This window comes from Lathamus discolor, chromosome 2, assembly GCF_037157495.1.
Source record: "Lathamus discolor isolate bLatDis1 chromosome 2, bLatDis1.hap1, whole genome shotgun sequence".
Classification (NCBI taxonomy): Eukaryota; Metazoa; Chordata; class Aves; order Psittaciformes; family Psittacidae; genus Lathamus; species Lathamus discolor.
The window spans coordinates 118,257,504-118,284,825 of NC_088885.1; the positions used below are offsets into that span (position 1 = coordinate 118,257,504).

The following is a 27,322-nucleotide window of genomic DNA, read 5'->3' on the forward strand; positions in this document are numbered from 1 at the left end:
TGCTTACATATATATCTGCACTGCTAATTTTTTTAATAGTTCAAACTGAAATCTCACAAAGGTATAAAAAGGCTTTGAAGTCAGATCTTGTGAATTCATTTTTACCAAAAAAGGGATTTCTGACAGATATGTTTACTTTGCTGTGCAAGCAGCAACACAAGAGATTTAAAAGCCAGCTTTAAGCATGCACTATTTGCAGTTTTATTTCGGCTTTGTGAACACTTTGAAGTGTAAACATCTAATTCTACAGAAATGTAATTCTAATGTTATGCAAACTCAAAGCATGTGTTACTAAAATTGATTTCAAACAAGTCTAACCTATTACCCATCATCTGTATTTTCTGTATACGTAGTCATTTGGAGTTTTTCCTCTTTTATTGTTACCTTCGCCTTTGGATAGAGCGCAGTAAGCAGATATCTAGTGGGCTTTCAGGATATGAGCACAGCCACTACATGAGTACTGTGATCTCACAGAGACAGACAGCCTAAACTGCACTAGTCCTATCCAAGCTGTTTACCAGTCCTTTCCTGAGAAACAGAAATGGAAATCAAAGCAACATCTGGAATCAGTCATTGAAAACTAATTGAAAACTACTTCTGGGGTGAGTTAAGAATGATAATACATGTTTCTGTAAGTGCTTCACTCACCCTGGTACCTGAGGAGGATAATTATGTCAGTTGTTTGCTGAGTGGCACCATCAAAAATCTGAAAGACACTGTCTAGTGACTTATAATACTCTTGATTTTTTCCTTCATTCGGCATGTTTCAGTAGTCTAACCTGAGGTGACAAAGATGAACGTGTCACACTGTACATCAGAAAGGAGAAACCATGCCCTCCAGCTCGATTATCTGAAATATTTTTTGACCCATTTATATTTTAGAGCCTAAGAAATATATTACATTTATACTGTGTACATTTATAAAAGCAGGAAAAAAGTCATTAATCAAAAGATAAATCCTAAACACAGTCAAGCTACTAGGCTTTAGAATAGATGATGTTTACTTTCTTGCCACCTGAGTGTTGAGCTTTCTGTATTGCACTTTTATCTGTTTAAACCCTGAAAAACCTCAGAATTTTTATCCTGGATGAAAATTTATAGCCCTCCTTGTGCCTGCTTGTAAATTCAGTAGGTGAAAAATGGACAGGCAGGAATTCGAATATAGCCATATAGCAAAGATATTTTTTTTTCCCAGTAAAAAACAAAACAAAACCAACAAAGCAGAATCCTCCTGGTTGTAGTTACACAACAGCAAAAGGAGAGGTAATAATAACTGTGATATATAGTCATTTTAGTCAGGATGTGAGTGATACCTGCCGATTATCAAAGAGTTTGCTGAAAGTTGCTCTGTTAAATGCCAAAGAAGGTCTGAAGATTCTCATGTAGGCTGTAAAATGCTTGTGATGGCAGCGGGACTGTGTCCTCAGTGATAAACCTGGTAGCCAAATGAATTTAGCACATCCCAAGGATGTGCTAAATTGCATTGAAGGTAAGTTATGTGGCAAGTAGACAAGAGAAATATCTACAAGAAGAAAAGAGGCTTATTAAAGTGAGGAATGCAGATTGCTCCTGATAATACAGGATGTATTTTTTCATTATCTTCCTACCATACCTATTAATCAGGAAAACATCGACTCAATCCCATATAAAATGAGCTCACCTCTTGTGCGATTCAGGGGGTTTACCACTGCCTCACTACTGTAGTTGATTTTTTATTTTTTTTTAACTACCTAGCCAATATTCTGCAAGCCAAGACTAGCATGGGATAAGTTTCTACTGTTTCACTACTTAGAGTACTGCATACATTCTGGTGTCCCCAACATAAGGACATAGAGGTCCACTAGGATGGTAAGGTGGATAGAGCACCTCTCATACAAAGGCAGGCTAAGAAAATTGGGGCTGTTCAGCCAGGGGAAAAGAAGGCTGTGTGGAGACCTTATAGGAGCTTTTTAGTGTCTGAAGGGGACCTACAAGGATGCTGGAGAGGGACTCTTACCAGGGACTGTAGTGATAGGAAAAGAGGTAATGGGTTAAAACTTAAACAGGGGGAGGTTTAGATATAAGGAAGAACTTTACTGTGAGGATGGTGAGGCACTGGAATTGGTTGCCCAAGGAAGTTGTGAATTCTCCTGGCAGTGTTCAAGGCCAGGTTGGAGAGAGCCTTGGGTGACATGATTTAGTGTGAGGGTGTGGAACTAGAAAAATCTTAAGGTCCTTTCCAACCCAAACCATTCTATGATTCCTTCTAGTAATTTCACACACAAACTCCCCAAACTAATATAGATTGATATCTAATACTGCAGTTTGCATCCAAATATATCTTTGTAAAAACAGCTGCATGAGTTCTTTCTTGGATTAAGTCTTAACATAGGAATGCTATGCATTCTAAATGCTAATCACCCCTATTAAAATGAATTAATTCAAATTGTAATGAATTTTAAATACATGTAATTGTTCATTGACTTGAATAATTTAAGGCAGGCAAACCCCACCAACTTTTAATGTTGGCACTTTGACAAAGGCACATAGTTGCCCAATAAATGTTCACACTGACTTTGTCTTTATTCAAATTAGCAGGTACTTAGAAGTCTTAAATAAGTAAAATGAGTGATTTGTGATAAACTGTAGTTGTTAACATGTAACTCTGGATGGAAGACTGAATGGATGAGGCAAAATACTTCTCTGGATTAGTAGATTATAACAAGAAGATTGCAAGAAAAATGAAAAAGCAAAACACAGATCTTTGCCTGTTTAGAAAGCTCTCCTGTATCCACAAGTAGCCATCACTTTTCAAATCTGTGAAGAAAGTGAAGGCATGAAGCAGTCAATATAGTCCTGATTTCTAACAAGATCTGATAGATTTCACCAGTCAGGTGTTAAGATTTCTCATGGAAGGATGTTGGATGTGACGTAAACTGTAATGCAGGTTTTTCAAACAGTGTCATTAATGTTGGAGAGTTATCTACAGAGGTGCAGGCAAGTTTTGTTATCCTAAACAACTGTTTTCACTCTGATTATGATATCGTATGCTAAGAAAGCAAGTGTACCCTGTGTTTAGTCTTTGATATCAGTTTTCAGTTATCGGGAGCATAAGGAAAAACTCATCTTCGATAACTAAGTATTTTCTTTTCTCTCTGGTACTCTTTACTTTAAGACCCTGAAATATTTCCTTATTTTTGCTCAACCGTTTAAAAAACAGAACAGGACAAAACCAAATGGAAAACCTATACTTAGCCTTGGTCTGGCAACAAGATGACAACACAAGTTGTTTTCCAGAAGGAAATTAATCTACATGCGCTACAATAAATGTGTTAGCTTATATCTCCTATAATAATTTTATAATCTCCAATAATAAGTTAAATACTTAGATATTGAATCACCTATTACAGGTAAGTGGGTCAAAAATACGAAAATCATCTTTGTCAGTGATAGCCCTAAAGCACATAGAATAGAAAGAGAAAAGAAACCAGAGGAAAACAGAGAGAAAACTGTTTTGCAAGCTGGTTTTATATATTCATAATTTTTCTTATTTCACAGAATCACAGAATAGTTGAGGCAATAAGAAACCTCTGGAGGTTATTTTGCCCAAACCCTCTGGTCAAGCAAGATCACCTACAGAGGGTTGCGCAGGACAATGGCCATCCATAACTCAAACAAAAAAAATCAAATTTCTAAATTTTGCAGTTATCTGCTATTAATAATTTCATGGCATTAGTTTCTAGAAAATACTGGCCATTACTGATGTTTATTTTTCACAAAACATAGTGAAACAAGCGAGGTTTTAAATTATTTAAAATCTAATCTGAAATATATGTAAAATAACCTTTCATAGCCATTTGTCTTCTGTTTCTCTGAGATTATTTTTCATATAGATACTGCCTTGGTTTAGTGGAATTTGTGAAGATAGAAAGCAATTCACAGGAATTAAAAAAAAAACAACCAGTATGGAAAGATTACCTGGCTCTTCACCAGGCACCTCAACCTGAGAAGAAGGATAATAGGCATTTTGATTATAGATACAATACAGAAACATTTTTCTAGCATTCACTCAAAAGTATGTATGATTAGTTTGGCTGTCGACTTTGAAAAAAACTCCTTCTCAGCATAAAAACCCTAAGGCTTTTATAAACAGAACTGGTTTTGCCAGTGATTGCATTACAATCACACTTTTAGTTGGTTTTAGTGTGGTTTTATTATTTTTCTGCTAACAATTGACTGCAACGAATGTTGAGACTATAATACAGAAAAAACAATATTAAAACCGGGGTAGAGAGCATTATCTTAGTTTCTCATCCCTCATAATTTTTCCCCTGTGTTGTTTGACATATTCAGTTGCCTTCAGGCTCCATGTTTATCCTGTTGCCCTACAGCTCTGTTTCTCATGAGTGTGAATATGAGATTTCCAAGATAAAAAGCTGTCAGTGCCTCTGTTCTGATCTTTGATTCACCTCACTCATTTAATGCCACATACATCTTGTTTCATTTTGTGTAAATTTTCTTGTATTTTTGTCTTGCTGTTCTTCCTAAAATCTAACAAAATTTGTATAAAAACTTTGGAGAAGCCTCTCTGAAAGTCAAGGCTATTTAAATCATTTTAGCAATCTGTGAGACAGATATTAAATATGGGAATTTATGGCAATTTATCTTGCTTGATTAGGATGTCTCTGTACCTACTGAATTAGGAGATTATGAATTTTTGACTGAAGAAAGTGTCCTGTTTCATTTGTCATTTAGATATAGATTTTTTTTAAACTGTACAAGATTTAACTCATAAACTGTAACTTATTTAATCTTTGTTACTGAATCAGCAGCCATTAAGTTAACTAATTTGTGTCACCATTTGATTTTGCTTCTTCAGGTAAGTTAGAAACCAGGACTGCAAAAAGTATCTTTTAAGGGGAATGCTATCACAAGTAAAATCTGTTTTCGCCACCACCTCCACCTTTGTGGGTAATTGTCAGCAGTTTATAGGGACTCATATAAATTATTTTACAATTAAAAACCTAAACTGTATTTTAAACTTACAAAGGGGCATGCTATGCATAGCTGTGATTCACATTTCATTCATCATATATATGTGGTTTTAAACATTTCAGATAGAATCTCATGACACTTTATATTTTGGGTCAGATCCACATGTACGGCATTAAAATATGTTCCAAAACTCACAAGTTTTGGAAACTTGTGAAATTTCATCTTCATCCACTATTTCAATACATACTTACACGTGAAGTTTGGAAAGTTAAGATCACTTTCCAAAGAAATAATTTTCTTTATGTTGTTTATAGTCAAAGCTTTTTTGGAAGTCAAAATATTTACCAGTAACTTAAATGTCTCAAGAATGTGGCCTCTATTTTAACTCTTAAGTGAATGCTTTTGAGGAGTTTCAAAGCTTCATTATGTAAAAGTCATAATATATTTTTTTTAGAATTTCACGTGTTCAGTTTGTTTAGATAAACTGAGACCACTTTAGGAACCCATAAATAAAACACTTATCAAGTATTTGTTTAGTTTTACCCTGTTTTCCAGAGGTTATTTTAGTCCATACATGCGAATATGCACATGTACTCAAACAACTTTGTAAGTGTTCCTAATTATACAGCCTTTGCTTAACAGTTCTTCTGTATGTTTAATAGTAGGTATTTAATCTGAAGAAGAAATGCTTTTTTTGGTAATGAAGTCTTGGTACAGCAGGTTGTCTGAAAAATCAATCTTATTTCTCCTCATGATCTACAGAGACAAGGGAGAAATATCTAAAGGAGTAATTGCCTTAAATTTCATGGCTGCTTTAATATTAAGGCAATCAAATTTGAAATATCAATACATCTGCACAGCTTGAGTGGCTTGTAGGAGTCATAGGAGATGTAGAAATGAGAAATGTGAAAAAAATGCTAACTGAAAACAGATCGCATGCAGTGCTAGAGTGATATTAAATAATATCAGGCAAGATGATATCTTACTGCGTGTCTGATTTTAATGAAACAGATCAAGATGGAACCAAATCAATTCAGTTTAATTAACTTAAAAGCATAAATGTCTCAATTCGTAGAAAGTAGAGATCATTCATTCTCTTTCAGTTACAGGAAGGGAAATGTGCCAAACTTTTGTACATTTGTTTTATACTCATTTTACTCTTGTGCGTAGCCCCTTTCAGTCATGAAGCTCTACAGATTCCTATGGAGCCAGAGTGATGAGGATCCATACTTGTCCTATATTGAATAGCACACGAAAGCACAGAAAAAAGGGAAACTGGAATACATGTTAAATTGAAATAATTTAAAACTTCTCTTACTGTACCAGTTAGTTGGTTTGGGTTTTGTTTTTTGTTTTGTTGTTGTTTTTGCTGACTATATCTTCAGGAATGAATGAGTTTCAAAGAAAGTGGCTTTTTGGTTGTTACATGACAATATAGTGTTGAGTACTCTGCTTGATTCTTGATTATTGTACAGATCTGTCTTCTTTCTGAGTTTTATACACTTGTTTAATCACCAGACAAGCAGATATTTAAACACTTGTTATTAATTAGACCTAAGAGTATATTCATAGAATCATAGAATCATAGAATAGTTAGGGTTGGAAAGGACCTCAAGATCATCTAGTTCCAACCCCCCTGCCATGGGCAGGGACAACTCACACTAAGTCGTCTTACCCAAGGCTTTGTCCAGCCTGGCCTTGAACACTGCCAGAGATGGACCACTCACAACCTCCCTGGGCAACTGATTCCAGTACCTCACCACCCTAACAGGAAAGAATTTCCTCCTTATATCCAATCTAAACTTCCCCTGTTTAAGTTTTAACCCATTACCTCTTGTCCTGTCACTACAGTCCCTGACGAAGAGTCCCTCCCCAGCATCCCTATAGGCCCCATTCAGATACTGGAAGGCTGCTATGAGGTCCCCACACAGCCTTCTCTTCTCCAGGCTGAACAGCTCCAACTTCCTCAACCTATCTTCATACGGGAGGTGCTCCAGTCCCCTGATCATCCTCGTGGCCCTCCTCTGGACTTGCTCCAACAGTTCCATGTCCTTTTTATGTTCAGGACACCAGAACTGCACACAATACTCCAGGTGAGGTCTCACAAGAGCAGAGTAGAGGGGCAGGATCACCTCCTTTGACCTGGTGGTCACGCTCCTTTTGATGCAGCCCAGGATACGGTTGGCTTTCTGGGCTGCAAGCGCACACTGAAGCCGGCTCATGTGCATTTTCTCATCGACCAGCACCCCCAAGCCCTTCTCAGCAGGGCTGCTCTGAATCTCTTCTCTGCCCAACCTGTAGCCGTGCCTGGGATTGCTCTGACCCAGGTGTAGGACCTTGCACTTGTCATGGTTCATAACTTCATGAGGTTGGCATCAGCCCACCTCACAAGCGTGTTGAGGTCCCTCTGAATGGCATCCCTTCCCTCCAGTGTATCAACCGAACCACACAGCTTGGTGTCATCGGCAGACTTGCTGAGGGCACACTCAATCCCACTGTCTGTGTCAGCGACAAAGATGTTAAACAAGACCAGTGGCAACACCGATCCCTGAGGGACACCACTCGTTACTGGTCTTCAGAAAAAGTATTAAAAGTGTTAAAGTGTTAAATAAAAAAAAATAGTATTAAAGAAAAATAAATAAAAATAAACAAAGAAAGAAAAATAAATAAAATAAAATAAATAAAAAGAAATAGCATTAAAGAAAAAGTATTACAGTGTTAGTGTTTGCTTTTGGCAAAATAATTAAAAGTTGAGGTTTCTGTGTAAGTGTTAGATGAATGAGCCTTCTCCCTGTCTATGTTTATAGGCCATAAAATATCTCATAAACTGTGATGGAATGTAGTAGTTCATATATGGGGATTTGAAAAAGCCATTAATTGTTAGAATTGTTACAATGCGTGTCACAGTAGATCTAACATAATAAAAGAAAAAAACCCTACAGAACCCCCACAAACAAAACAAACAAAAGCATTTTTCCATGAAAACCTGTTGATGAAAATCCTTTTCCTAACAGTAATGAAATAAACTTGTGTAAAGCACTTTTTAAAAAGTATGTAGCATACAAAATCTGAAAGGCTAAAACATGCAGTACAAACATTCATTTTAGGTACATTTATACCATTTAGGTACCCTTATACCATTTATGCCAACTTACTAACTCATTGACTGTTAATATGGTTGTAGTTATTTTTTCCAAAACTTTTTTCCTTATATGTTCATTACTGACTTTTAGAGACAGAGAATGCCCTATGCCTAGTTAATTTAGACATCAGTTTCACAAAGGGATTTAAAAATAAATTTATTCCATTAGCAGCACTGCATGAAATATGGGTTGATTTATTTTCCATAAGTAGCGTACCATTGCACACTGGAAATTTTATTTTATTACTAATGGAATGATTATAAATCAGAAGTTGCATGATGTGTCTACTCCCTGTTCAGATATTCTCCAGAATTTGGCTTAGTGGTGACTCATACTGTTTCTCTTTAAGGATTTGATTTTAAATTACTCCAACTTAATAGATGGATAGGTAGGGAATTAAATCCTTAAATGGGTTTGAGTAAGTTCTAGTTCATGCATCTCTGTCAGATGATCTTCAAATAGTGGGAAAAGTCAACAGCATTCTGGTTATTTCTTAGCTGTAGATGAAGTCTGTTCAAAATAGTGTCTGGAAGCAGTCTTAATTTGCTATTCCTGAGCAAGGAGGTTTAAAACGCCTACACAGGGGTTTTCCAGAAGGAAAAAACCAAAGCTTGTCATTTTTTGGAAATAAAAATTTGTCAGGTCACATTGTTTAATGCATAATTGTGAATTTTTATGTGGAGACATTGCCATGTAACAACAGCTACTTAATTTTGTATTCCTTGTGGTGGTTCCTTACACTTCACTTGCATTAAATTCCTCTGACATAATCTGGCAGCAAGTATGTAGAATTACTTCAGGGAGCTTTTAATAATGTAATAGACCTTTAATATCCCCTGAGTACGTGGTTTAGCTTTTTTATTGTTGCTAGTACAATAAATATTTGTTCTGATGTTTTTAGATTGTCATAACACGCATCCTTTATACAAATATCTGATTGTAAGCAAACTGCCAGTACACCATATTTTATCAGTGGCTCTAGGTTAGTAGCTATGTAAGATTCGACAGACATCAGCTTACTTTTGTGGAATATTTGCAATTCATTTGAAGAAAATGTCTGAGACAATTGTCAACGCTATTGATTTTTCTGTCAGATAGTCTACATGGGCTGGACGGAAGAACGGGAACAAGACTCCCTTCAGGATCGAATGTACACACCAAAGTTTCTAGCACTGAGGGGATCTTCCCTGTATAAATTTATAGCACCTCCAGTAAGTATATTTCTCATGCTTAGTGGGAATATGTTTTATTAAGTAAAATAACTTTGTGTAATACATGCAAGGCTTTCACAATGAAAACCACTCACTGAGCTAACAAGATTGCAACTTACAGCACTAAAACGTTCCAGGGTATGCGGTATAGAAGTGATAGAAAATAGCGGTTTATCAGATGATTGGGCATCTAGCAAGAATTTCTTTTCCCCCACTTACCTAAGCACTTAGAAAAATGCAACAGCTATCTACTTGTGCTAAAAAGGGGCTATTCATTTTCCTTTGGCAGGCAGAACAGTCCTGAAGTAAGATGGTTAGATTTAAATTGAACTATCATTCTAGTCAAACTTCTGAGATTTGGGGAAATATCCAAGATTTTTGCATCTGTGGAAACAATATCTCTGTATTCAGATTTCATCTGAAATGTTACTTTTATGCTGCTTGGAAGCACCAAAAAGAAGGTAGGGAAGCAAATGAAATTGTTTAGATTAAATATATTAATTAGAATCTGACTGGAAACACTGGGCAAAATTTTAGCTTATATTTTGTCTTAGACTCAGCGCTTACTTTCACTGTTTGTGGTACATCTAAACCACAGTAAACAGAGGAACCCTCTAGCTAACTTGTGAGCAAGTAGTGAAGGAGCCAGTAGCAGTACCATACCAGCAACAGGGAGTCATGTGGCTTCGTTTTGTTTGTTGGGTGACCTTTCTGACTGCTGCTAAACCCTGTGTTGCCAGATCCAGGCTGTACCCCTTCCTGCCTGAATCAGAAACATAGCATAGTTTGGCTTGGAAGGGACCTTTAAAGGTCATTTAGTCTAACCTCTGTTGCAATGAGAAGGGGCATCTTCAAGTAGAGCAGGTTGCTCAGGGCCCTGTTGAACCTGACGTTGACTGTCTCCAGGGATGGGGCATCTACCACCTTTCTAGGCAACCTGTTCCTGAGATAGTTCAAAGCCAGTTTGCAAGTCTGTGCATTGTTCATCAGTCACTATTCATGTTTGTTTAGCACAGTGTTTAAAAACGTGAAGGACAAGAGAGACAGAAGTATGAACTGAAAACTTCATGTGTTCAGTGTTGGTACACTAATTCACTAGTGGTTCACTGGATTTTGGCTCTCGCATGGCTAGTAATGAGGGGTTGGCTTTTGTTGGTGGATTTTATTCAGGATTGGATTAAAATGTCAAATTATGCTGCCAAGCACCTTAATTCAAAAGCAACTCTCCTGGCTTTGGCAGACCTGCCTGAGCATTTGCTGCCCATTTCGAATAAAGCCACCTCCATTCTAGACACTGGATAGAAGCAGAAACAATGCTGAGACCTCCAGTTCAAAACTAAAGAGGAAGATTCATTTGTAGGCACTACAGAAGGAATTACAAGCCTCTTTACTGAGGATTCAATCGTAAGTTTCTAGGAATAATATACTGCTGGTGGGTAAACGGATAACAGGTCATGATTAAAGGATGTTGGAGGAACATGTTCATATTAGGACTGTGAGCCATAGTGATGTGATTTAGGACAATTTTGACAAGCTACTGTTGTATGAGACAAGCCACTGATCCTTGGAGCCTTTATAGGTCTTGTTTCAGTTGAGCTGCAAGCTCGACATGATTTTGTTTTGCAAGATTCTGGTTCTTATTTCAAAATAGACAGGTGAAGCATAGAGAAAAATATGTTCTCTGCACGGAGTAGGAGGGAAGCAAAATGACAAGCATGCCTTTTAAAGGACAAAAAGAAGAGTTCCTGTCGACCTACCTTAAAAACATCTAATGTATATAATGATTGCATACTTACATGCCCAGCAAGATTATGTTTTTATCAAACTTCAGTAAGCCTTTTAAAAGGACTTACAAAATCCTGTTTTTTTATGCACACTTGAACACATGCAGCTATGTTCATTATTCTGCAGGTATATATATTCATCTCTTCCAGGGATTACAAAAGATTAAGAACACACTTACAATGCCACAGTTTTAGACCTTTTTTCTGTGAGATGCGTAAAGTGTAGTTATAAAAACAGTTTTAAGTATATTTGCAGTGTAAATTACTTGTATTTAGTTGTTTTCTGAACACAGAAGTGCTACCAACTTTTGAACCAGAAAATAAAATTAGTGTTTCCCTAGTCTCTGCCAAAGTCTAATGCATTAGGGAAGCACATTTTAAACAGTGTGTATCATCAGCCTTCTTCTGCCCCATTTTTTTATCTGTTTGATCATTAGTACTTCTAGTTTCCAAGTCTGGTGGGTTTCACTTTCTTACACTTCATAGTTGGAAATCTCACAGAGAATGAACTTTAATTGACAAAGAGCTGCCAACACCTTTTGCTACTCAAGCTTTTAAGTTAAAATATTAAAAATGAACAGGTCAAGCAATTTCTATGGGTTTCTTAATTCTACAGTTGCTTTTGCTCTGCACATGCCTTTATATAGAAAAAGGATTTTGTTTTTTTTTTACCTGAAAAGAAGTCCCTTTATAAGTACAAACGGAAGTAGAAAACATGCAGAGAAGGGAGAACTCTGATATTTTTCCCCAAAATCTGGAACCTACAGTAGTCTTTTGAACATAACTCTGAATTACTTTGTGCTTCAGAAGCAGTAGTAACAACTTTTCCTGATGGGGTAATATGACTTCAGCTTGTGTGGCTGGTGTTTTGGGCTCAGTGGAGCTGTAGCAAGACTCCTCTCCTCATTTCTCTGTCCATGGTGAGAAATTCGATTTTTTTTTTTTTTTTCCACAGCATAAAGAGCAGACCCTTCCTTCCTTCCTTCCTCCCTTCCTCCCTTCCTCCCTTCCTCCCTTCCTCCCTCCCTCCCTCCCTCCTTTCCTCCTTCCCTCCTTCCCTCCCTCCCTCCCTCCCTCAGAAGCATTTTATACATTATCACATCTCCCAACTGCTTCTTAAACTCTTAATTAGTCTATTGTTTTCTATTTAAATAAAAGATAAGTTGGTCTCATCCATCTTTTTCAAAGAACTTTATATTTTTGGATCTTGAAAACCAAATAAACTTCTGACTTCAATGGCCTCTTCATCCTGCTTAACAGTTGTTATTAACAGTTGATATAACTGTCTTCCTTTGGAGCTGGGGCACTATTCAAAACTTCTATTAAGATTTTATTTCTTTCATATGTAGCCTCAATTTGCATTCTGTTTTGTGTTTTCTTGTGTCTTCTGAGATTGTGAATAATTCTCGCCCTTCATTCTCACAGTTTCCTTGGAAAGTTATTTATAGATTTCTGTGATATCAGCTTGACTCTTCCCTTATGGAATATATTCATCCATCCCTTTCTGTCTTATTTAAATCTTAACCTTTACTCTTGCTTGTATTGAACTCCTTATGCAATTTTTTTGTGTGTGTGTGTAAAATAGTTGCTTAAAATTAATACTGATGAAACCAATTGTCAAATCATAAGACAAAGGAGAAATTGACTATTCCTCAAATCTTAGTTTGTTAAATTTTAGGTCTCAGCATAAAAAAGGGAAACGTAAATTTGCCTCTTGTTTCTTATATATTTTTCTCCCTGGATTTCAAAGCATGTGGGGTAAGTGTCTTGGACATTTCAAGGTTGGAAACTTTGGTTTATGGATTTGCAAAAGAATATAGGTGACGAAGCAAATTGTTGCACACAGTTATGTGGAGGGAATTGGTGAAAATATGCCTTCTTATTGTCAAGGCTCTATGAGAGGAATTCAAGCTCTGCATCTTCTCAGATTCTCAATGCAACCCACACCACTTCCCAGGGGGAGCTTCATAATTCAGCATAGAGCAGCCTGCATGCAAAGACACTGGAGACAGGAGAACAAGGAGACAGATAGGATGACTCCTAAGTGCTGCCTGGATTGAAAAATCTGTTCCCCACTAGTTACTGCCCTGAGGCAATGCTTGATCTTTCTGTGTACATTATACTGGATGTAAATGGTTTAGGGATAGATTTTTTTTTTATATATACAACATTAATTCTAAAGTAAGCAAAAATACTTTACTTCCCTTTTTTGTTTGTTTTGTTTGTTGTTTTTTTTCTAAGGTCACAACCTGGGATTGGACACGAGCTGAGAAAACATTTTCAGTTTATGAGATAATGTGCAAAATTCTCAAGGTATGTTGTGAAAGTATAAAGTAAATTATCACTTTGTCAGACCAGTTGAAAATCCAAAGTACAACACTGCAACTGGAAACTGCATCTGACCACCTTACAGAAAGAGATCCATTTTTTCCTTTTGAAGTCAGTATTAGAAGTCTGGTGTCAGTACATACAGAGACAAATGCGAAGGCACAGCAAAATTTGAAATAAACTGATTTTGGCTAGGAAACTATTTTATTTCTCCACAATGCTGTATATGTTTTATAGCTTCAGTTTAATGTCACATTTAACCAGTATCATTTACCAGTTTCATTTTCTAAGTGAGAAGCTAAAGAAGTAGGGATCAATTTCATTGCTTTTAAATTTCACTGAGAGCAGTTTTTAGAGTATGCAGTGCCATTCTGAAAGTTTTTTATATTTTTTGCATTTTCTTCAGCCTTTCTTTTACTTTTCCATTTTCTTCACCCTTAACTTTAATAAATGGGAAGAGATAATAAAATACATTTAGAAAGTTAACGCTATGAGTAGCAAATTGAATAGGGTCATATTGCACATTATATTCAATTTTTAATTCTGAGTACATTCAGAATTAATATATATATGTTTTTCTCTGTCTTAAATGAAAACCAGTTTTCCAGATGCTCAGCATTTCTTAATCTAAAACTTGAGGAGAAGAAAAGGAAATTAAAAAGAAATGAAAACAATGTCTCTTTCCATTCATCTGAAGTGCTTTCTTGTGTATGTCGGGTTTGGGGTTTGGAGGTCAAAATTATGTAAAAGGTAATTCAGTCTTTGGGGAGTTTCATCTAGGCAGAGAAAAAAGAAAGTATGAAAAATCATATTTTAAAGAAGTATTTCCCATTGGGAAGGACTAAACATATCCAGACATATATTGTACATTCTTAGTTTTTATAGGTCACACAGATGTACTATACTTTCCTTAGGGAGGCAGATTACAGATGGAACATCTCAATAACATTCAGAAACTTTTTACATCAGAGACACCAAAAATAAGAAACCAAATTTATATTGTGAAAAAAAAAAAAAAAACAACAAAACAACAAACCCTCTCTGCTAGCAGTCTGGAACAGATAAGTAAAAGGATTTCTTTTACTGCTGTGTTGACCATGAGGTCTGGAATCTTTGTCAAGGAGAACATCCTAAATGCAACACGTTCCAGTGCTGTGTTACATCCTTTAACTCCCAAGTGTGTGCAAACATTGACTCTTTAGTAGTGGTCATGTAGGGAGAGAATAAACAGGAAAACATTGAAGACATTTCACTGAGGGTGTAATATGAGCAACTCTTAGAGCATGGTCAGGCTTTGAGAGAGATGAAAAATCTCACTTGTGACATGCTTTTTTTCTTTTTTTTCTGGTAACCTCTGTAAGCACCAAGCTACCTCTTCTCTGAGCAGTAATCCTGTTGGAGACAGGGCAGCTGTTCCTTGTGACTCATTGCCATACAGTTTTCTCTAATTTAAACTTGCTTCTTTTCATTTCTTCTGCCATCTTCCTTCATTGATACTCTTCTCATTCACTCATTTTCGCTTACTTTTCTCTTCAACCCCTCCTTTATCCCCTATTCTTGTATACCAGTGCAGGGATTTTTTTCTCTTTTCAGCTGTGTAGCAAAAGTAAATTGCAGCCAAGGAATAAGTCCAAAAAGCAGTAAAACTTGAACAAATGCCTTCCTAGCACTGTTGTGTGGAAGCACAGAAAGGGGTACAAAGATGTTTTTTTCTTATCATCCATCTCTCCAACGTTTTTGGGAAGAGGTGTAGAACCTTCATTCTCAGTCTGTGTTAAAAGAGGATATCCCACCAAAAAGGCAATTCCTGTTTAAGTGCTAAAGGAATAAAATTTCTGAGTTTCTTTGTAACATTATTCATATTCTATTATTCCTTTATTTCTGTAATCGTGGTCAAGCTTATAAAGTGTTGAAATGTTTCAGACGGGTTCTGTAGCTGACTAAAACCTGTAAATAATAAAAAATGGAAGTAGAAAAGCCATTACAATCATGTTACAGCTTCTGATATTGGAATATTAATCTTCACCATATTCTAGTTTTGTACAGCAGGTACTATAGAACTTAACCTTGGTTTCAATAAATATAAAAGCAAGTAAACCCAAGAAAAACAGCTTCCCATTACTGCTACTACATTGATCCACTGTAGAAACTCAAGGTTTCGTTCAGCTTTTATTCCAGCATCATAAATGTCTCGGTTTTAACATTATGTTTGCAGACACAAGCCCTATGGATACTACTGCAGCAGAGGCAACTTAGAAAAAGTTACACTGGTGCCTTGTGATCATCTTCAAACTTCTTCCCTTCTATAGTACCTCAGATGATACTTTCACTGTAAATCTGTTTTCCTTAGAGAAAGAGTTGAATGGCAAAAGGGCAGGCTAACAGGGTTTGAAGCAATTATATTCTCAGAGATTGATAGTTAGCATGATAGTTCAGGAAACCTTATGAAAAAATGAAGAAACTTTGGCTCTTTTACCACAGTGTTCCCTCTCCTGCACTTCCTGTTCTTCCATGGCAGAGACAGAGTTCCTGTCATTGTTTTCATGAAAATTGAGAAGATAAATCTATTTCTTGTTTCTGCTCCAAAAGTGAAAATCACATGTCATTGGGCAGAGATAAATCCAGGAAGACAGAAATACCTGTTTGCAGGTATTAGTTACCACTAATTCAATATTTTATTTTAGATAGTAAAAACAAATAAAAAACACCCAAACCCTGACACACACATTCATACATTACCAAAAGTGGCTTATAAAGAAAGGTTCTGTAGAAAAGTTTTTGAAATAGCACAGTGTAAATATATGTATTTGTAAGTATAAAGCACTTCATTGTCATGATTTTTGTATTGGAATAATATTTTTGACATGCAAAGTAAGTAAAGCAGGCTGAGTACAAAAATCACATTTTAATTACATAGGATTAAATTATTCATTGTGAAGTAATGGCAAACAGCAGTGGACTATGTTTGATATAAAAGGACATTTATAGAGATGCAAATAACATAAGGCCTGGGGGGTGTAAATGCATAAATTGGTAAGCATACAAAGTAATTCATTAAAAATTCAATAGGCCTGTTGATTATGGGGTGGAAGTACCGTAACAGAGAGGAAATACAAGATTCTGAAGAATTCTTTAACTTAAAAAAGAAACTGGTAGAAAGAACGAGGAAGTAGAAATCATTCAGGCAAGTTCAAATTGGGAAGAAGTTAGAAATTGTACAAGCTCTGATTAATCAGTGGAAGGTACTGGTAAGAGACGCTGATAGCTTTTAAACCACTTTCTTTTTTTACCACCAGTTTTATTCAAATTGATGATAGTGGGACAGTGACACTAGCATGTGGATGAAAATTTGTGATCCATGTTAAGCAATTTTTCAGGCAAGATACTGTAACAATACCACTTCTGACATTAACATGCATCTATGAGTCATTTTCAACAGAATTGGTGGTAGAATTTACTATGAATAAATATTTTTAATTTATTCTCGAAGAAGCTTGTTTCAACCTATCCTCTATCTCGAGGGGAAAAGCCTTGTTAAGAGCCGACTAATTCCAGTGTTAATATTGTTCAAATCTTCAACACTCCAAGAAAGCAGTTACTTAAATCGCCAGCTTCAGAAATGGGCAGATGACCTTGTCCTGCATATGTCTTTTTGGTACCTCTTATATTTTTGATATGCAGTTTTAATGTGTATATTTTGAGTTTGTGTGCATCTGAATGCATGTGTAAGTGTATAATCTAGCAAGATGTAAGTATCTTTGATAAATTAGTAAATAAATATTTAAGCAATTTTTCTGAGTGTGGGGTAGAAAAATATTTGTAAGATTTTTCAGGTAAATTATGAAGCACAATATAAAAGATTGCACTTTTCTGCAAGCAAGTTTGCTTTGTTTGCTTGAGTTGTGAAGTTTTTCAGCTTTATCCAAGCGTCTCCTTTTAATTGTGAGAAAATGCTTTCTGTTGTTCAGTCACCTGTCCTCTACCTTTTGTGTGTCATGCAAAATATTTGGAGATTTGCAGTAAAGAGCACACTTCATTCAGCATAAACCAGGAAACATATTCAGGTATTAGATCAGTTCTGAAATTAAATGTGAAGGTAACTGTGAAAGGAAGTCTATGCCAGCAATATGTGAGGATGGTGAATCATTGATGTTTATAGATGGCATCATTTGCATCGGTCAGCTACAATTTTCTTACTACATTAACCAGGACCAACTTGGTGTCTCAGGAGACTTGTGTTTCCTTCCTTATTTAGCTATTAGTGTGTGTAAAATCCCCAAACACAGTAATGTTAATTTTCCTGTTTGGTTTCCTGTAATTTTGTTGTCCGTTACCAGTAAGTCAAAGTATGGGAAAAGAATGATATATAAAGCATGGGAAACTTCTGAAAATGTTTATATATTCAGATAAATTCTAAAATTAATGCCAACAGACACATAAACATATAAAGTGAAGGTATAGAACATATTTTGAGGTCTATTATTAATATAGTTTGCTCAATGGCTGAGACTTGCATCTTGATGTGATTCCACTAAAGTACTTTACACATGCTCAAAACTGCTTAGGAGGCATAAGTAATGAATCCCTTTTTTGAACAGGTTAATGCTGCATCCAGGTAAAATTAGATTTTTAACCAGTATTTAGCTGTGTGCCAGGTCTTGGGAAAAGTGCCAAGTTCAGTTCTAAGCAGCTGAAGTTTGGTATCTCTCCTATTCTAAATTTAAGAACATTTGTTTCCAAAGCAAAGAGGATCTGCTCTCACTCTAAGTAGATTTACATTTGTTTCATAAAAAAATTGTAAAAGTCCTGAATTATCTCCATGTCCACTGGCATGAAGACCATCATTAAGTTGGCTTCAGTTACATGATAAAGAAAAACTTCTTGGGTGCTAGTGTTATTCAGTACTAAAATAGAGCTCCTGTGGAGGCCATTGAATTTCCATCTCTGGATCTTTGTAAGCATAAGCTGGCGTGCCTTGCATGGAGATAAGCAATAGATGACCACACCTCCAACCTGCTCATTCATATTATCTGTGATTCTGTATGTAATGTTATTTCATTTCTCTTCAGCATGTACACAGTAATGCAATCCCTATTCTGTGGTGTGTTAATTTGGATAAATGTAATGTGTTCTGTATGTTAAAGGTGTTATGTTCCTGCAACTGTATAGCAGCATGCAAGAGTCTTTTTTGAAGACAAAAAGCCAGTGTTACTAGATACATGCCAACTGCAATTGTATAAAGGGTTGTTAACTTTTTATTTGATTCAGAAAAAGGAGGAAAAACAATATTTGAAATGTAAAGTTATTAAGCAAGGCTTTTCCTGTTTAACTTTAGAGGTGTGTTGGTTTTTTTTATTTCAAAACAAACAAACAAAAACCCTCACTTTTTGGACTTTTTTTTTTTTTTTTTTTAAATGCAATTAGGTTATGATACTGTCACCTTTCAGGTAAAAACAAGTCTGGACTGAGGGCTGCCAATCTAAGAGTCTGATCCTGCTTCCTGGAAGTAATAAGAAGAAAAACACAAAGGGGAAAATAAAAAGAGCAACAGATACTGAAAATATATGTTTAAATGATTCCTGCAGTCTCAGTTGGTTGAAGGCATCAGATTTTCCTTCTCCTAAGAAATTGCTTGCTTATTTAAGTCTGAAACGGACAGTGGTGTTGCAACATCATTGAGAGGCAAAACCAAATTCAACTTTTAACATAAGGCATGATGAAAAGGAACAGAAATAAGGTGTGAAGTATAAATACTGAATGAGGGTACTTGGGAAGGACAAGTTTATTTCTTGACATCCCCCATGTTAAATATTTATCCAAAGTTTGAGGTTTTCATTCACTGACTTAGTCTAATCAGAGCATTTCTCAAGATTGGAGTGATGCCATATTTCTGTATTTTACACACTAGTATGTATTGATACATCAATTTGGGTAGATTTTTGTGTAGCATTTTTCTCTAATTTATCAACTTGCTCTTATTTTTTTGGTCACATTCACTAATTATTTGGGTTTTTTTCCTGTCTTTCTTTCTGACTATTGCAATAATTAAATTTAGCATAAGATGTTGCAGTTTCATTGCATAAAGAATTTAGGACTATAGGCTTTCATGTAACAGTGGTCACATATTTTTTTCACTGGATCTGTGTCCCATTCCTTAGATAAAATAAACTCAGGAACAACTGTACAAAATTCACATGGGTGTATTCTCTTCACAGTGGAGGTCTACATATTACTTACTCTCAAGTCAGACCAACACTGAATACAGAAATATTAATTTCCGAACAATTTTTTACCTTGTTGTTTCATAATAGGATCTTCTTTTCCATAGGCACTTTTGAATTTTTTTTCAGAGCACTGTCACCAAGTACATGTAAAGTATAATTTTTTACACATTTGCTGGTACAAATTTGCTGACATATTGATATCCAACACAAATGCTTTCACTTTGCTACCCTAATCTGTTCTCAGCTTGCCATAATGTATTGACAAGCACTTTGAGTAAGGAACTCTATTGAAAGAAAAAGAAAAAAAAAAACCAAACCAAACAGTATGCAGTCATGTAAGTAATGCTTTTGTTATTATGAATAATCAATTTGGTGAGTGATTTTACAGACTTTATTTTATCAGAATTAATTCTTATCCTTCCAATATGTGTCCTCCATGAAGATGACCTTTAAAAGCCCTTTCCCTACCTTTAAAGCAAATGCATCTAAAGATGAATGCCCCACAAAAATTTCACCATGTGAGAATTACAAGAACTTTTCTGCCACATAATTTGTCTGCTAACTTACGGTTTTGAGTCAGATCCTCTTTTCTTGTTCTTGAAGAGGTAACTAGCCTCTAGCATATCGTGTTCTCATTTCCCATGGCTAGTAGCATAACATCCCCTAACAGCTGGGAAAAGTAGTTAGGTAAGGTTCTTCTCTTACAGAATGGGAATGGAGCATGTTTAACATGAAAAGTTCAAAATGGTATCAGCCAAATTTTGCCAAGAACATCTAAATTTTTCAGTAGGGCTTAACTTGTATTTTTTTTTTTTCAATGGCAGGAAAAGTTTACTCCCATCCAAAAAGCAATTTCAGGGGCGGTTCTGTTTGTTGGTTTGTTTCCTTGCTTTTAATGTGGACAAAATTATTTCAATCGTTTTCCTAATTTATTTCACATAACGGATTCAGCAGTTTTAACTTTATAGTAAAAAAAATAGTGAAAATAAAAAAAAAAATATTCTCAGTCAGGAAAATAACATAGAAAAATCCCCAGCTGCCAGTATTTAAATCTGAGAAAGTTGTAAGCAAGAGCTCAGAATGAAAAGACAGAATCACTCTTTACCATTACTATCTGTTAGCATTATGCTTACTCTTCTGAGTAAACTTAATTTCCACCAAATAATGCCTCAAAGTTTGGAAAGGTACAAAACCCTTAATCACTGTCCAGAGAGATGATGAACACACTTTTTAATCTCTGTAATTATTAGTCTCAGATTTCCCCTATAGCAGAAAATAACCACCAGTACTTCTCTGGAAGGTATTAGAGTAATTTCTTTTTGAAAAAGTTTAGTCTGTTTTATGAAAATAATGAAAATTTTCCTCTTCTGGCATAAACACATTTCTGAGTGGGGTCATTAAGAAATAGGTACGACTATGGCACTAGCTCAGGAGAAACTTGCATTCAGATTTTTGTTCTCATTCAGATGAAGTTCTTTGATACTGCATCAACTTTTAGTCAGGCAGAATAGCAAATTAATTTTCCTATTCAGACAGAATAGGAAAGTAATTCAAGCTTACTCCTGGACCTCATAGATTACAGGGAATGAACATTTCTATTTCTCTCAAGCAGTCAGACAGATCTTTCTAATGTAAATTTAATTGAAACTGAAATTCATCCTTTTATCCTGTAATTACAATTATTTTTCCCCTTGAGAAAACATATTTTCATAAAATTTGCACATTGAAAAATATTCTGTCCAGTTTTAGCTTAGTTGGCATTCTGTTTTTATTTAAATGCAGGTATATGTATATATGTACACACACGTGTGTGCAATTTCAACTTTTTGTGTGTGTGGTTTTTTAACATCAAAATTGAGAAATATCTACATAGGATGAGATATTTACAAACTCATGCATGCCTGCATGGGTCATTTTTAATTCATTACTTGATTAATGAGGATGTGTTGGAGAAGCAGCATCTTTTTTCCACTTTGGAGTGAATCTGTTCCCTGCTGCCTGTAAATGTTAATAGAACCATCTCCATAGCAACTAATGGCAATGCTAAAGAAAAGTGTTACCAAAGTTTCAGATAAAGAAGTAGATCATTAGTATTCTTTAGAAAGAAGGATGCTCATGGAGAAGGATGTTTATGTAGATGGAGCTGGTAAATGAAAGGATACACAAACAGTAACATAATCAAGGCACTGATGCCAGCAAAGTGTAAAGGCATGATGCGATTAGTTTTCACAGCTGCCTTGGAGTTATTGGAGTCTTGAGCTAATGGGAGAATGCTTTTTATCTTCAGAGAATTTAAGTGCTAGGTTTGAAATTCAGTTATGATTGGATGGATTTCTTTTTGCAGGACTGTCCAAGTCAAAAAAAGAAAAGAGGTTTTGTTTGTTTTCTTATTTGTATATTATTAAAAATCGCTAGAATTTCCATCACAATCATGAATATTTACGTAATTTTAACAGCTGAAATAAAATTATCTCAAAAGTCAAGATCTATTATGTCCATTTAGGAATGCAATTCTGATTAGGATGATTTTGAACATCTTACATGAATTGTTGTTCATGTCAAAAACTGCTCTCCAGTGTCACTAATATTTACAGTTTCATCACCAAATTAGTCTTTATATTACATAGAACTTTACAGGTAAGCTAGTTTCCAGACAGTTCTTGAGCACATCCTGGGTAAAAGTCATGCCATGATCGTGAAACTGGTAGATTTAGCTTTGTTTCCTATTGCACAGACCTTTGTAACACAACTCAACTCTCACTAGCTATAATAAAAGTTGCGTCTTAGTGCTCTTAAATAATAACCAAAATATGAGTGCATTAATCATACATAAAATGAAAAGACATAAGTAATCAAAAAGGAGAAGCAGTACTTCTGGAGAGGGCAGGCTTTCAAAAGGGAAAAGATTACTTCTTCAGAAGAGAAGGCAATGTCACTACTTAATGATAAAGAAGCATTCTGCCTTAATCTGAAAGGACCTGCCTAATGAGCCATGCTTTGTTCCCTTAGACAAATTTATTACTCTCACTTAACATGGACATCATTATTAATTAGGCAAGCAGGAGTCATACCATCCTGTCAGCAGAGACGCTGGATTACCCTGAAGTTGGGTGTAAGCCGAGGACTTTCCTCACAGCCCATCCTTCTGCAGGACTACTTCCAGTAGGGAATTAGCATAATGCTACAAGTTTTGTAACTGTTCCTCTTAAGAGAACCTCTAATAATTCACAGTGAGAACATCAGGGGTAAATGGTATACCTAGTCATTAAAGTATGAAAGAGTTCTTAAAAAATCAACATGAAATTGGCTCATATTCATCATTGGCTAGTAAGTAATTATAAAAAAAAAAAAAGAGGGTCTTAGCAGATTCTTAAAAGGTTAGACTAACATTTTATATTTTAGATGAAATAATCATGTGTTAAAAGTTAATGAAGATTCCTGCTTAATCCATACCTAGTTTTGAGACTCCTGACAAGTTTATCTTAAATTTGCAGAGGCTTTTGGACAATTCTCAGTTGGATTCCTAAGAAAAAAGTTTGTTTTAAATTCCTGCCTTCACAAAAACATTTGGAAAGCTATCATTAATTTTGCCTATGCATTGTTTCCTGCAGTTATCCACATACAAATAGAAACATGGTTAGGTCTATAAATTTGGAATACAGATTTCACTTTGTAAAAGCCTGAAAACAAATGAAAAACTAAAGAAACATAAAAGGAGCACAAGCAGTACTAAACAGAACCTTGCACCTATTTATTTTTGCTAGTAGAAAGACCACTAAGAAAGAAAGGAATACCTTATGTGTGATTACTTTTTTGTGGAAAATTATTATTTCTGAGGAATTGATGAATTGTTTTTCATTCCAAATAAGAACTTCACAAACTGTAAATTCTGATAATAAATGAGTACATTATGTGTGTGTCACAGTATGATGCAGTAGGTGAAATATTATAAAAATTTTATATGTAAACCACTGAAGTGAAATGCTACCTAGTATTGATTATATCTTTTCTAAAACAATGTTCTCATTTATCATAAATAGCAAAACGAAGGATTAATATTGTGGATTCCATTTATCACTTCTCTCTCTTTTCATCCTCTAGGTTTGATGTAATGCTTAGTAAAATCTAATACAATTATTGCTAGCCGTGTTGATAAAATGCACAAGCTTTTATTTAATCACTTAAAAAACTTTTCTGAGATTGTTGTATTTTTCAAGTATATTTTAACAGAGATCAATCTCACTAAAACTTTTTAACATTTAATTTTTCAAAGTCTACACAAGAACTGATTCCTTTTTCATACCCAGTGTATTCTTCTCAATAGGAAAAAAAGCCTGTAAGAATGGGAAAGTCTAACAATGTAATTTAAGAACATCAAACCTCAACTGCACCCAGCTAAAGAGATATGGATTCTGGAATCAAGCACTGCACTAAACTTCCTCCCATTTAAAAAATGGGATATTACTTCAGTTGCTTTAATGGCAGTGATTCCTGTGATGCCACATAGTGCTGTAGTCTTGTTTCAAATAAAGTTTAAGAGTTTGCATTAGTAATAATTAATTGCTCTCTACTGACTGTTGTAAAGAATAGATGAAGATGAGTTTAAAATATTTTTAATTTCTTCTGAGGTTGTAGCCATGAAGAAGTAAAACTTTCCTTGGGAAAGTTATGTACCTGACACACAGACTCCACACTGAATAGTCCATTCAGTTATTGAACAACAGGCCCATTCCCTCAGGTGTAGCTCTGGAGATGTAATGAGTTTTAAGACCGTGCTTAAGACCTGTTAGACAAGAAGTGCTGTTACACTACACAAAGTAGCTTTTCCTCCCCGAAGGAGTGAGGGTCAGTCAGTACTTCTACTCATCCAGTTCCTGCTGATGGGGTTTGTATAGTCAGACACTAGATTATACTTTTTATGTTGCTACACAAGATTAAACCACAAGATTAAACATTTGTCATAGTGGTACTGCTATATGAGCTTTGAGGCTGAGTATGCGTTAGAGCTTAGGTGCCTTTAGCAACAACAGAGACATTATGACCTCTTTATTTGAATGCTGTCAATACTGTGAGCAGAATTGACATTTTAGTTTTAGAGGAAAGGCAGGCAAGGAGAGGAAAAAAACAGACAAAACTATTTATCATAGGACATAGGTTATTTTTTTGCTACATCTATCCGCTTAAAGTACAGAGCCCTCTGCACACTTGGAAAAAAAATCTGCAAAAATGTTAATTTCTTGGAAATGCCTTTTTTAAGATCTAACAGCCTATGTGCATTCTGATTTTTTTGATCCATAACTTAATGCTATAGAGCTAATAGGCTTAGGCCTTAATAGAAGTAATGAAAGATACTGTTTCAAAGTGACTGGTCTTCTTAAAATCTGAGCAACTGTTTTTCATTGTCGTGGTTGTAGAGAGAGGGTATATTGCCTCCATAGGTGATTCTTCTAGAAACTGTAAAGCAGTTTTGAAACAGGAAAATTTATGAATATGTTCTGTACTGGCTTTATTGAGCAGATCTGTCACATGTCTACTGAATGAAAAGAAAAATGGTGCTTACTCAACTATTGCCTACTTAAATATTTCCATTCTTAGTCAGTTTAACTTCCTGGTTCTCTGCACCAGAGAGCTCCCTTGAACAATGTAAGGTGGTCTTCTGTCATGTTCTTTACCTTTCTGAATATAGGTGTCCTGTTCATTGAAATGTCAATGTTTAGACCAAACCCCTAATTTTCAGTTCCTCAGTTCTTAGTAGTTTTTTACAGTGTTATATCATTAAAAATGCCATTTTAAAATGCTAGGTTTCAGGCATAGATATTTGCAATTAAAAATATTAATTGATGTATGCCAGATTATATAACTTCAGGTTTTCATCAGGACAGTGATTTACTGGACCGGCGGAAATATTGCTTCAGTGTCCAGTCTGAATCTGGAGAAGATCTTTACTTTTCTGTGGAACTAGAGCCTGACCTTACACTATGGGAAAAAGCCTTCCAAACAGCAACTTTTTTAGAAGTTGAACGTATACAGGTGAGAGCAAACTGTCTTGATAATTGCCTTTTGGTACATTGACATATAGGTATATATGAAATGGTGGTGCAGTTTAAGAAATTCTCTGACCTCCTGCAGCTCTCAAATTGTTCTATGTACATAATTACAGAAACCCCCTTTTTGTGTTCCTAGAAAGCTTGCAATCTAGCATTCAGAAGAGATCACCTCAAATACAGTTATTGAGTTATTCTGACTAGGTGATATGTATTTATTAACTAAAGTTCACAGAAGAAACAAAACAATCTATAGATCAGGGACATAAACAACTATTTAGATATTATATACTAACATGCTATTTTATTAGTTATTGGATAATGCAAGAGAATCTTGCAGGAATTAAATTGTCCTTGTAATAATCATGAATGAGAGTACACTGGATAAGAGTACTTACTGGATACAAGCAAGAACAAAATTGTACCTCAGGTACGTTATTCTTTTTTCACACAACTTACGTTTCTTGCGTATTTACTCAATTGCCAGATGACAGAGCAGAGATAGATGACATTTCTGTACAGATTATTAGTGAATTTTTATAGTGAAATTGCATATGAGAGTGTTTAAAGATAACACAGTTTTTTTCACATAACCAAAAAGTCATGTTTGGTTTGTGGTTTGTTGGGGTTTTTTTTTAAATTTAAAATAGAAGGAAAAAAATACCCACCAGAATTAGAATTCAGCTCATCCTAGTTGTTATATTGATGTTCTAATCATAAAAAATACATGTTCTTGGAATAGCTTTAGTTGACAACACACCTACAGAAGTCGTATTAGCTTATTAGCTGTGCAAGTACTGGCTAATGCTCAGTTTCCCTGCATGCATTTTCTACATCTCCTGGGAATGCAAGCGCTGACAGTTTACTTACGTGTTGGCCTTTTTCTGACCTATAAACCAACACATTCAGATAGACTAAATTAGTATATACTAATGATTATGCATTTTGCAAAATTACCTTGCTGTCAAAAATACATAATACTTTTTCTGGAAGAACATTGAAACAGGTTCAACTTTTATCTTCAAATTTATGCACTCTGCTGCCTTTTACAGGAGCTATTCATACCTTTTTAACTCTGTTGTGCTGGAAATATAAGTGTAGTTTTTCTGCATAAAAACTATATGTCCTCTGCTATGAAATATTTGAGGCACTTTGTCTTTCTTGTATAACTGGCTGTAACAGTTTGTTGAAGCACTACTTTACTTTTCAAGTAAAAGAACATATGAGAATTTTCTTGAATAACTTTTAGCCTAGGAGCCACTTCATATTTGTTCTACTCTAATATTGATTCATACTTTAGCATTCCCAGTTTACATTTTTCTCTTGGGTTTTAGAATTGCATTTATTCAAAATTTCTCCTATGTCTCCAAAAAGAATTTCCTTAATAATCTTAACCTGAGATTAATCTTAACCTTTCCACCCTTTTTTTCACTCAACCGATGTTCAGAGTAGCAATTATGAACTCAAAGTAATGGTTTCCTGAGATTGATTGATCATAGCAAATTTGTGAAGATGGTCAAACAGGCTTCTCATGATAGACTATTATTGTGGAACTCACATATACTGTTTCAGCTTTTTTCTTTATTTTATTGCCTCTCTATATCTCAGTTTTGA

At 35.2% G+C, this 27,322-nt stretch overlaps 1 protein-coding gene across 8 annotated transcripts in view; it reads left to right on the top strand.

The window, feature by feature from the left end:
* The window catches only part of SNTG1 (syntrophin gamma 1), a 331,430-nt gene that overhangs the window by 266,108 nt on the left and 38,000 nt on the right, over positions 1-27,322 (top strand). For 7 of the 8 annotated variants that reach the window (XR_010610185.1, XM_065668239.1, XM_065668243.1 and 4 more), the window contains exons 13-15: positions 9,212-9,328; positions 13,354-13,425; positions 25,542-25,694. Coding sequence is in view for 7 of the 8 variants with exons in the window: in XM_065668239.1 (XP_065524311.1) it covers positions 9,212-9,328; positions 13,354-13,425; positions 25,542-25,694 (342 nt within the window). In the remaining variant the exon portion in view is untranslated. The remainder of the gene's footprint in view (positions 1-9,211; positions 9,329-13,353; positions 13,426-25,541; positions 25,695-27,322) is intronic. The other variant, XM_065668244.1, reaches the window with a different exon arrangement.